Source organism: Magallana gigas, chromosome 1, assembly GCF_963853765.1.
Source record: "Magallana gigas chromosome 1, xbMagGiga1.1, whole genome shotgun sequence".
In the NCBI taxonomy this organism is placed as follows: domain Eukaryota; kingdom Metazoa; phylum Mollusca; class Bivalvia; order Ostreida; family Ostreidae; genus Magallana; species Magallana gigas.
This window is the reverse complement of record NC_088853.1, coordinates 16,527,630-16,540,750: the sequence shown is the minus strand read 5'-3', so window position 1 is coordinate 16,540,750 and position 13,121 is coordinate 16,527,630. Positions and strand designations below refer to the sequence as shown.

Here is a 13,121-nt window from a genome sequence, read left to right as displayed (position 1 = left end):
TAAAACTACCAAAATATTAATCATATTGATAACTATACACAACACAACAATGACACAATATATAAATAGTGCCTGTTTGGGAGGGTAACAGCTGAAATTGACACCCCGAGAAAACCATTGTCAACCGACGCGAAGCGGAGGTTGACAATGGTTTTCGAAGGGTGTCGCTTTCAACTGTTATCCTCCCAAACAGGCACTATTTATTTTGTTATACTGAATGTCTTAATTTTTAAGAAAATTTTACTGCTGTTATACAGAAAAAACGTGAATTCTACAGCGAACCGTACGCGCATAATTTTCGCGCATGTAACAATTTTTAATGTTACCCGTTGCTAAGTGTTGCTAACGCTCGGGGTAATAGAACGGATTATGAACTGCGTTTTAACCAATCAGATTTCAGTATTTAACATGAAAGTATAACAATATTTTTTGTCGATTTGAAGGACAAAATTATCAGAGTATCGTATTGTATAAATAGTAAAGCTACAATGAAGCACATAATTATAATGGTAATTATTACTTAACATATTTTTTTCATATATTACATGAAAACACAGAAGTTCGGAAAAGATGTTTAATATTACTTATCAACAAATATAAAATTTTAAATTTAATAAAGAAATTAAATATATCAGTCGGTTGGTTGCCTTATACTTATGCAATGAACGCCATATGAATATTACAAGCAACTATGAACAAGTTTGCTAGGATATAGTGTGTATGTGAATGGTATGCTTGTTGTATGAAAAATAAAAACAAACATGACATATTATGAATTCTTGTTTTTACACCATCTTTTTTGTTTCTTTGAACTTGCCAACGCTTGAACTCCAGTGTTGACTTTAATGGAGCACAAGAACATTCACACAAAACACAATACTTTATACCGGGAAATATTCGCTCTTTTTTTCGCTCCTTTCGCCCCCCGTTATCAGCTGGCGAATTTTAGGCTAGCTAAGCGGATTCCGTTCTTCAAATAATATCTCGTTTCATACAATTGCATTTTGACGAATTCAAGACGGGACGAAACCGTTTGCAAGCGTAGAAGGGCGAAAATAATACGGAGCGAAAATTATCCTATAAACAATAATTATCAATGAAAAAATCACTATTTGGAGAACAATCCTTGATCCATAATTTTTGACAATAGTTTATCCCACGAATTCCTGTCGGAATTAATGGAGTCAGGCTTGGTGGTCGTCGTCGCTGTTTTCATCACATTAGCTTCTTTTTTTGTTGTTTTTGATTTAGCTGTTGACCTGACTTTGGCTTGTAAAGTTGTCTTTTGCTGTTCATTAACACTTTCCGTTGATTTTGTGGTTGTAATTGTTGTTGTTGTTGATGATGTTGATGATGATGATGATGATGAAGCTTTTATATCTGTTATTCTCCTTCCATCATTATTGTTTGTCACACTCCCTGACGGCAAATCATTTCTAGGGCCGGAGACTATATTTGGTTTCTTTCTCGATTGTTCTGAATCAGCAACAGTGCCATTTTGACCGATTTTCGTCCCTTTTGTTTCATTCAGCGTGCTCTTGGTCCTTATAATTCCTACATAAAATTATATAGAGAAGTTATAAGGTTGAGAACATTTTGTACGTTAATTAGAAGTTATTGTTAATTAATTATTATTATATATAAATTATTAAGGTTGGAACAGTACAGATATTGTTCTAAAGGTATTTTAATGCATAATGAAACTGGTGCTGTATGCGTATATTATTGTCACCAAACTTAACTATTACCGCTTTTAAAATGCACCAATTTCAGGGCGTATTTATTTCCTGCAAAACACCCACTTTGTTCATATATTCGAATATGAAAATTTAAAATTCAAGGCTCATTTAGAATACTGGGGAATCATGAGAAGTTGTGGTGGCTTAATTTTTATCGTAATCGTTTGTAGCCCCCCACCAATGTACATCCTCGACAAAAACAAAATTTGAAAGAGTTTTCTTACTGAAACCCGACGTATTTACGAAATTTAAACCCCGCCAATAAACAAAAAGCCCACAATTCACAAAAATTGGCCCTTACAAATTTAATTAATTCCACAATAATTCAATACTGGTTGTAACGCGCTTTCAGATTGGCTAAAGATTATTTTATATCGTATAAAGAATGTTGCCTACGTCATAGTAAGACTAGCGTCAAAAACGTATCAATACGCCTGACGTTACGATTGAATTTTGTACAATTTAACGTCATTTTAAAGGTCAAATGACCGTTTTTTCTACCACGAAGAGTTAAAGAATTAAATTATAAGCAATGAATTCAATATTTATAAGTTTTATACGATATAAAATGGTTTGAAACAGTTTACGCTTTTTTAATAAACAGCTTCGCGGTTTATAAAGCGTAAACTGCCCCAAGCCATTTTATATCGTATAAAACAAATTAATATTAAATTCATTACTTAAGTAAAATTTAAAAAAAAAATGCTAAAATTTGAATTTAAATTAACTTGCAAATTTAGTTGCATGCATTTTAAAACTGCACCACAGAGTACTCTATATAACAAGTATTACTGATAGTTCTTTTAACAACTTTGATAATATGTATCAAAGTTTTTACGTCAAATCTGTTCACAAGACTGTTCAGATATCAGCAATTCCTATTTTTCATATTTAAAAATCATTATCATTTAACTGTTAAAAATAAATTCCGAATCAGTGAAAATCTTTTTAAAGGCACGATATTATGTAGTCAAAGGAATACAACTGCTAACATACCTTTGTCAGGTTTGACATGTTGTCCATTTACTGATTGAATGATGGCGTCACTTCGTCCTTTGATGACGTTAATGACGATTGTTTTGATTTCGTCGACGTCACTCTTACTATTGTGGTCATTTAGGTCAAGTGTGAGAGAGAAGTAGACGTCGTCCGGTGTTTTCCTTTAAGTAACAAGAGATGTTTGTGAAACACTTATACCTCCCGCTTTTGGACATACATTATAGGGTTAACAATCCTTCAGTGCGTGCAGTATACATGGAAATGAAATTGGCTTTTTGAACTTATAATCAATGCAGGTCATTTACAGGTACTACCTGAGATTCTAAGAACCTAACAAGTATGACAAGTCTAAAGCTAAAAAGTTTTAGAATTATAAGTTGCACAAATCTTCTACATTACATCATTTGCAAAAACACGTTTTTCTTTGAATATCAGTAATTAATTTGTTCAACCTTTGAATAGATAATGAACGGAAAGCAAATAAAAAAAATCAGTATGGTCATCCTCTGCGAAGAAAATAAACGGAAACTAGACCGACGACCGACCGACAGACAGACAGACAACAAAAACAAAGCAACAAGCCCTCCCTTCTTCGAAGAGGGCATAATAAAAGATAAAGGAATATATAAAGAATATTCTTTTGCATGTATTACATATAAAGAATATTGCATGTTTTACAATTTAAATAATATCAGAGTGTATACGAATATTACTAGATGTAAAGGAAACTGTACAATCATTTATTTTTTTTTCCAAAGAGACACATGCTCACGTCAAAATTTACATGTGCATAAACAAATCTTCATCATCCGGTAAAATCAGAATACAAAACAACAAAAACATCAATCAATTAATCAATCAATAACGATTTAAGGTTGAGAAGTACACAAAAAGATTGCTGAAGAAGAAAAGTTACCTCGTGACAAAGGAGTGGCAACTGATAAAATATCTCTTCCAATCCGACAAATAAATTGCATGTTTTATCTGTAAAATGAGCCAAAAAAAGTGCGACAGGTTTTCATATTTTTCAATTATCCCTTTTTAAGCATAATTCAACTTTGAATTCATGAGAAGTGATGCTTATTTTAGCCTTTATACTTTGCTGTTACGATAAAACAAATTTAACTTCAAATGTGTGTAGAGTGATCAACAAATAATCAATAGATCCAGAATCAAACAACGATTTTTTAAGCATTAAAACATTGTATTGTTGAAAAATTAAACATTATTTGTCATAGAGCTCTCCTTAAAATCACTTCAATCTGTTCTTTTACATTAGTATCACCTTCTCACAATAACCATCTGCTCCTTTTGTTTGTCCTGTGTCAGTTTCATGTTGCTGTGTTGTGTTGTCTTTTGTTACACTAAAGGTGACGTGTAATCTCGTTATATCTGTAAAAGGGGACATAAGATTAATGTTAGCTCTTACATATATCTACATGTATAAAACATAATATATGTACCTATAATTCATCATACAGTTAAAACTTAAAAGATTAATTATGTATGCCTTAGTGAAAAATTAGATTTTTTGCTTTAAAGTATCTCCCATGTTGGAACGCTCCGATGAAAGAGAAGTAAGATTATGAAACTGTAAATGTAGATGGCATCTAAAAAGGGTCACCTGATGACACTAATGAAAATATAGCTTTGAAATTATTAAATTATTTCAAAAATATAAAAATAATTATTTGCCAATGGAATGTTCTTGCTTTAAATTTAAGAGAATTGAAAAATGACCTTGTTGTAGCTTGCTAAAGAAAACAATGCAATATATATGATTTAATGTAGTTGATCTAAGCGCACTTTACTAAACTATTCTATTACTGTATCTTAAATAGATTTGAATCAGTATGAAGAACCTTGAGCTTTGTGTAAAATAAACTTTCTTTGCAATTACCTACTAGATAATTCTTCTTAAAAAGTTCAATCTATTAAAAGGGTGCGATTCTCTTATTCAGTGATTGAATTTTGACTGGTCAAATAGATAGCCACCGACCAAAGGATTGCGAACGATAGCATTGTCTAGCCGCCTAACTAAAAGTCATTTTTTGAAAATTGTCTAATTAAAGTTATTTTTTACAATAATGTAAACATCTATGTATATTTTCATTAAATATAAATGATTTGGTCAAATAAAGAGAGATAACTGTATTTTGGGTTAAAGTAGCTCATTTCATAATAGAAAATAACGGAAAATAGAAATGTTTTTTAAAACATACCCCATCCCCCCCCCTCGTTAAACAAAAATTCCTTTTGAGGGGTTTTATATATTGTAATTTAGCATATTCATACCAAAGGGTTTGTTGTTTCCCGGGGGGGGGGGGGGGGGAGGCATATGTCTACAGACCGGAATACATTCCAAAAAAAGAATTTTGCTTTGTAAATTTTCGAAAAATAATCAACAGATATGAATTAAAATGAAATTTTATTTTAATCTGTAACGTAAACATGTGTTTATTTAGTTTTATTGCACAAATCGGCCGCTAAATAATACTTTCCTCACTCATAGAGACTGATTTCTATAAAAAAAAATTTATCCCCCCCCCCTAAACAAAATTTTTGTTTAAAAATTAATATTTTGACTTCAAATTTTAGTTTTGAAATAAATAAATTAGGATTTGATCATACCTTTAAGTAGATAAATTTGTTTTTGAATATCTGACAAAAATTTCAAAATATTTGGATGTAAAATGTATAATTTACAATTTTGGCAACTGGTTATTAAGCAGTGGCCATTGTAAACCACAGTTTTAAGCAACCCAGTCTTTAATATTTTACACATTCAATGTAATGAGGTTTGACTGTTTACATGTATCTGCATAATCTTACCACTACGAGCGACAAAACTAAGTGTAATTCCAACAGCCACAGCGACAAAGACCACCACTAACAGCAAAACTATAAATAGAACAGGTATCCTGCCTCGTTTTGATTTTTCCTCGTGCTGACCGATCATGTCTGACGCTGACATGTCCGAGTAAATTTCTATGTCATCAAGAGTTGTGTTGTAGTTTCCGACGAATGAAGCTCTCGCCGTATTTTCAGATATTGTACTAGTAGGTTTCCGTATGTTAGTAGCCAAAACTATCCAAGTAGGAATAGTTAACTGTAAAAAGAGGAAGGGAATTTTACATTAACAGACAATAAACATAAACATTTGCCTGTTTACCTTTCAAACAAGAATACACTCGTGCGTTTGCTAAAAGAAATAAAATTGTAAAGTTTGTTTAAAAAAGAAAATTTTAATCTTATTAAAAAGAATACACTTTAGCAACTCGGAATACTTTCATGTAAACAATTCATCATAAATATATATATATATATATATATATATATATATATATATATATATATATATATATATATATATATATATATATATATATATATATTAACAAATTACGTCAAATTTCATGTGCACTATACGTTTTTAATTTGTATGCTCTGTGTATATATAAAAGAAGAAGAATTTATGCGTATAAAATAGCTCTGAACCAACTGATATTTCATATAAATAAACGAAAGAGCATTATTTGTTAGAATATAGAAAACTGCTTTAGATATTTTTTTCGAATCTAAAACCTCAAAGTGAATTCTCAGCAAAAATTGAAAATTTTTATATCAAATCAGGTTCATAACATTAGATACTAATTTTTTAATATCTTACTTACCGCATCTGTATTTGACAAACTTTTTCTCTTGTTACTGTTACACTTATCCTCCTTTGCTAATTCTGTCTGTAGTAGAGACTCTCTTTGAATAAACATTCTCGAGACCTGGAAATTCTGCCAAATAATTTACCTTTAGGTATTTAATGTAAAATGTCTAACAGGCATAAACAAATTTTGCCGCCTAACTTTCGGCTGGTAATAATTCAACAGCACGCACACTAAATCAATGATATGTTACCGTCCAAATTTGAAGGAACTCCAAATATACACGACTGTGTTTAAAAAAAAATCCTAGTCAATGTATGAATGACCAACGTCGCATTAACTTTCAAATACCTTTCTTGGTCTACGTAGAAAGATATTTTTTAGCCTCGACATGAAATGTGCGATTTCACAAATTAACGTCCAGTTCCATGTAAAATGTAAAGAGAGGTGTGACACCTTTAAAATGGCCCATTAAATAAATTTAGATACATTAATTTAAAAGGAATAGAGTAAACAATGCTTGACAAAGACGTTATGTTTGTCAAATTTAAATTTTATCATCCTGAACTGGTTTGAGAATTAGCATAAAATGATCATCTTTCTCGTCCTTTGGGAGTGCGTTCCACTAGATTTCATTTTAGAATGACAAAGGTCACTTTGATTATTATGTGCATTCTTGAATACAAACATAAAATGTCGGTGAAAGTGTCACTTATATATTATGATTAGAAACTTCATATGTTAAATGGCTAAGGAGACAATTCGTCATAAACCAGTTTCAAAGTAACTTTATTATTTTTTGTTTGAATAAAAGCAATGCTATTTGATTACCACATGTAGAAAGACATGACGAGAACAATTCTTAAAGTGCAGACTATCAAGCAACATAAAAGAAGATTATAAATGTTGAGACACTTAGGATAATGTGTTTAATGCTGCCCAATTGATTAAAATTATTGTATTTAATCTAACAGTGATATGAATAAGTAGAAAACTGAATTTGAAAAATTAAGTTAATAATAAGATGTACATGTTCACAGACTACATTTAAATGAAAGCCCCTTTTATCTTCAGGTATGTGTTCAAAGATGATAGGTTAAAAATGTATAAACCGACTTTTTCTCTTTAATCCAACTGTATGTACTTATACATGTTTAATTAACATGTAAACGTTTATCTCTGAACGCGACCTGTCACAATGTTTTATATCAGGCTTGAATAAACATAGAGTTATGTCAAATGATAAAAAGAGCACATTTTTCGAGTAAATTAGAACATAACTTAAAAAGTCTGTTTATAGAACCAATTGCATTTGATAAAAAATAATGAGCATAACACGGATATTTCATCATATTGAGAACTTTCAACACATAAGGAGAATACAAATTAGTTATTTCTAAGAAGTTTAACACGACTAAAAGCTTATTGTAAGCAAGCATTAATATTCAGACCATATAAAGGGTTGTTACTAAAAATGCTTTCGTTGTCTTTTAAAAATTGTTTTATGCAATATTTAAAAAAATGAAATTCATTTGACATTTGTCAAGGAGTTATTCCATACACCAATGCTCTCCGCGTCTTTACCATACAATATTACTAATTAGGTTTGTTACTGACTGTTAACATAAATTTGCGGGGTCGATAAAGTCCTCAGCCGAGCCTTTACCGACACCAGATATTTATGTAAACAGTCAGTAACAAACCCTAATAAGTGTTTTGTTTTGTCGGGGACCTGAAGTTTGATATGTAAACAACAAAAGATAATATATAACAATTAAATTTAAGGCGTATTCTCTAATTTTGTACTTTTCTCGTCAGTCGTCTTGTGTAAACCTGCATATATGTGATGTGATATATTTGACGGTATGTTCAAGGAACTGATGGCGTATTCAATGAACGTACAAGTCAATTTCAATTTGTATTGACATATAAATGGGTCAAAGACATTTTTAATTAAGCAATCACACTTATGTTTTTGATGAATACTGTAGTAATATTACATGGGAATTATTGAATAGATTTTATGAAAATTTGAGTCAAAGTTTTCTTTCGAGAAACTATATATACGTATGTTATTGCATTTTTATCTGATAATTGTTAATCAAGTTGATGACTAATATAACATAAAAATAGATAAGTAAATAAGTTTGATGCAGAGAAATATATTTAAACGAACATTACAAAACTTGTGTTCATAAAAGCAATTGCCATAGAGGTATTTTTTTTAGATTGATAAAGGAGTTATTGCATTATTTCATAACTTATGTATCTCTATCATGAGATATATAAAAAGCTGTAATTCGAAAACAATGACTAAAACTAAAGCTTAAAAGAAGAGAATAAAAGTTAAATATACCTACGCACACACTAGATTGGTATCTCATTTGGAAACGAGCACTTAAACCAAATACAAGTAATGGAAAGATCAGTCTTGATCGTTTTACTTCTGAGTCTAAATATTCTATCGATTTATTCTTGTTCTTGGTTTACATTTTTATGTTGCTGTGTTAATTATAATAGTCTTGGTCGAGCTTTACTGTAATATTTATGATACTTTAACATAATGTCCTTTACAAAAATTTAGATTATTGATAATCAAAATTTGTCGTCAGTTGTCATGTACAAATTTTGATTATCAATAATCTAAATTTTTGTAAAGGACAATAACCATTGTTATCTCTATCAATGAGGGAACAAGATTCACGGTCTAGGAAGAGGTTCTGTCGGAGGAGCCTCGTCCTAGACCGTGAACCTTGCCCCCGATGTGGAATTTCACCATCCCACACGAGTATATAATGAATGATTATTTTTCTCGCATTATTTTTTTAAATTAAAAACGATATCTGAAAACTTTTCTTATGACGTTCAAAAGATTACCCTCAGTTTATCCCTCCGCGTGCTTCAAATAGTGCAAGTCATAATGAGAGCATACAACAGTTTGTTCGATAAAAATATGGTAAATTTTAATTAATTTAGCAAAACAATTGCTTAGTGGATAATATTAATCAATCATGTTGCGTCTCCCTACAGCAGACAAGTTTGTTTAAGTTCTAAAGCGGCGTAGTAATATACGGTGTGAGACCTGCTGTCACACACTGGACAAATCGATCTCACACCGGTGATAATGCGAAAAAAAATGCACCATTTGACACCGAAATCAAACATGGCCACCCGGCCTAAAAATTCCTGATCAGATGTGATAAGAAATCCACAAATACAAGCATAACTTTAAAAAAATAAGTTAACTTTGCAAAGTTTCCAAGTGCAAAGGGTTTTAAATATGAAAACAAACCAATAAACTAAAGGTTTCAAAGGTGATATGTAAAATATCACCCTTTAAAAACTTGGAAATATTTTTTATAATATTAGGAGATGTCTGATTATATGATGGAATATTTTTTTAATTTTTTTTATTCACTTATAAAAATTATAACTTGCTTTTTAAATTTTTCGCAAATTTCAGATTGTGAAAACCCAGTAGACTGTGGATTGTGGACAAGTGTAAACGATATCAGCAGTGAGGGTGAGTTTGTGTGCAGAAGCTCAGATTCCGAGGGACCAATCACTTACTCAAACTGGGATGTTAATCCAAATGACGTAATCCTACACGAAGACTTTGACTGTTTGGACATTTTCTATATGGGGTCTTGGAATATCAGTCCATGCACGGATCTAAAGCCATTCATTTGCGAGAAAAAAACCCAAAAACAAATGTAGCTAAAAAATGGACCTAGTTTAGTTCACTGTTTTAATATTGTTGCATGTCTCTGTTTTATGCAGCTGCAAATAGTAAAGATAGATTATTTAATCGGTTTTAACTTAGCCTTTCTTATTTCTTTGTTTAAATAAGTTTTAATCGTAGAAGCACATGCGTGTTTGAACCCTTACGTTTTGTCAGCATGCGCACCTCCTATAATATAAAAAAAATGCACAAAGAACAACGTTCATAACTAATAATACATGTGCATTTCTGTAATAGAATTAATGGTTGAACTTCACCCGTTAATAATAAAATCACATATGAAATACCTCTGATTTGAAATCATACAGTTTTGAATTTGTTTTCCATATTTTTGTCTGATGCATTTAATATACTAGTCAAAATTTATAACGCCCCTGGAAAGGGTTTGTATTATACTGTTCGTAAATCTAATTATTTTGACCATGACAATGATCAAATATAAAGAATAAAAAATAACAAAGCATTTTATTGAAAAACTCAATCAAAATTTATTCTAGGGTTTTATGAAAAAATCAAGAAGGTACAGGTACCATAAGCTATCAAAATCACAACTGTACAGTAATACCTCATACGTTCCCCATTTGCACTAATAATAGCAGCTCAGAGATCCCATGATTGAATAAAAAACCTTTAGGTTATTCCATATGTGTTGGGTATAGGTCTGCAAAATTCGGATGCTGAGGAACTTTCTCACTCTTAGATTTATATCGCCCCGTCTATAAAGGTCACTGATTTGGTTTAAAATGTGCTGTGCAATTGCACGTGCTGAACGGTGTCTATCGGAAAGGTGAGTTACTCTAAATAAGAGGTAACGTTAAATGACGTTTTGGCATTCATGGTGAGTCTTCAACACTTCTGGTTGCATTGAACTTCCGGTCAAGCTTTAGAATGATTAAGTAGTGTCTGTGAAAAAAAATCTAGCGATCTGTGATGAAAATTATGAATTAGGAAAAGCTGTTTTATTGTTTAGGACTTCATTTTTAAAGATTTAAAATAAATACAGCAACTATTGTGAAAAGAGACAAAGCAATTGTGAAACGTGCTCTGCTTTTGACCACGCCAACTGACCTTGAAAGTTCTTGGGCAGACATGCAGCACATTTTTCTTAATTTTTTTTAATGTTTTTTACTATCAGCCAAAGATAGGGAATCGATCGAATCGAGTCCTTTTGAAAAAAGTATCCGAGAAACATATCGAACACGCATTCCACGCTTTTCAACAAAAACGGTTCTGGTCGAGTAATTACTTACTAGATTACAATTGTTAGACATGAACAGTTTAGCATTTTAAACAGCATTCGATAGTGGCAACGACTTAACGACTTAAAAATTGGTGTTAAAATTTTGTAAATAATAGGAAAATAAAAGTGGAGCGTTAGAAATTTTGGCCAGTATAAAAACAAATGAGAAATCATTCTTTCAGTATATTTATGTGATCAAATACGGTCGGGAGATCACCAAATCCAAGAAGACCTGAAAGGCTTAATGATAAATTTGATCACGCCCGACCGTTTTTATCTACCTCATAATATTTAAAACATGAGTCCTTATTTATATTTCTACATGTTTTTACCAGTTGTTCATCTAAATATTGATTTATGAACATTTTACGTTATTTTCATTTCGAATGATTATGCACACCCTACTTGCGCCCCAAAGAGTACGTCATTTGCATCATTGTTTAATGTACTGAACAGACGTTGTAAAGTTGATTCACAGTGTTATCACGCACAAAGACACTTGGGAATGTAAACATGATTTAATGAAAAAAGTGTTCAAAAATAAAGACAACAAACCACTAACCTTTGTTAAACTCTGAAACATCTTTCTGTAACATTTTATGAGTTCTGCTCATCAATATACATGTATATATACAGTGTATTTTGCAGAATTTTTAAGAAAAGAGTCTTTCGGCAGTACTATAAAAAGTCAAATCTAGGGGTTCATCTTAGTAACATAGAATAATTTTGTGTAAAGTTTGATAAAATAATCATATCTGTAATTCTTTGATGCTCTTATTTTAGCAAGAAACAATTATCTAACTTTATGGTAACATATTTGAACATTTTTTTCATTTTAGTTCATTTTATTATATTCTTTTAACCATTGCCGCATAGATTGTACTTTGTAAGAATAACCATTTGGCGGGGGGAGGTCTGCATTTTGCTTCGCTCTTGATTATCTCACGGACCTCTGTTTTATTTAGGTTCTTTGTTTTTTCGATTATTGGTTCTATGTCCTTGATAGAGTGGCCTCTCTTTAACAGATGATTTTACAATTTCTTTGAAATTTTATCCAGCACTCTTTCATTGCTAGTTTTTCTTAGGTGCCTTACGCATTCATTATTTATTCATATGAAACCTTTAAAGCACTAGTGGACTCTGTGCACTATATCTATGGAGATACAACAAATTATTCGTTGGCTTGATTTCATATCGAATCTATCGCATTGTAAAAATATTTTTTTTGTACTCAGTTGTATCCCGAAAATTAGATGAAATATTTGAAATTTCAAAAATAAATTTCAAATGTGGATGAATCCGGTTTCTAATATCAGAAAACATTTCCATCTATGGATCCGTGAACGATGAGAAATTCATTATCATAGAATCTACTGTGGAATATAACTTTTTGGGCACATGAAAACTGTGTCATGACACGTTTGGTTAATCTGTCTGTAGTAGAGACTCTCTTTCAATTAACATTCCCGAAACCTGAAAATGCTGCCAAATATATTACCTTTAGGCATTTAATGTAGAATGTCTAATCGAAAGAAAGAATTTCTGTCGCCTAATTTTTGGCTAGTAATATTTTACCAACACGCACTGTAATCAATGATTTGTATCCCTGAAAAAGGGACTATTTTTAAAAAGAATTCCAAGTCAATACATGAATGACCAACGGCACATTAATCTTAGAGCAATATCTTTTTGCCATCTAAGTATAGTACGCAAAAAGATATTAATCAGCTTCGACGTGAAAT

At 31.2% G+C, this 13,121-nt stretch overlaps 1 protein-coding gene across 1 annotated transcript; it reads right to left on the bottom strand.

Moving 5' to 3' along the window:
• Positions 1 to 226: 226 nt before the first annotated feature.
• LOC105341293 (uncharacterized) lies at positions 227 to 6,860 on the bottom strand. Its single transcript, XM_034466033.2, has 6 exons — positions 6,413 to 6,860; positions 5,571 to 5,847; positions 4,024 to 4,130; positions 3,655 to 3,722; positions 2,736 to 2,899; positions 227 to 1,554 (listed from the first exon to the last, which is right to left on the bottom strand). Exons 1-6 carry the CDS (start codon positions 6,506 to 6,508, stop codon positions 1,109 to 1,111), a joined length of 1,158 nt encoding a protein of 385 aa, XP_034321924.2. The 5' UTR covers positions 6,509 to 6,860; the 3' UTR covers positions 227 to 1,108.
• Positions 6,861 to 13,121: the final 6,261 nt, after the last annotated feature.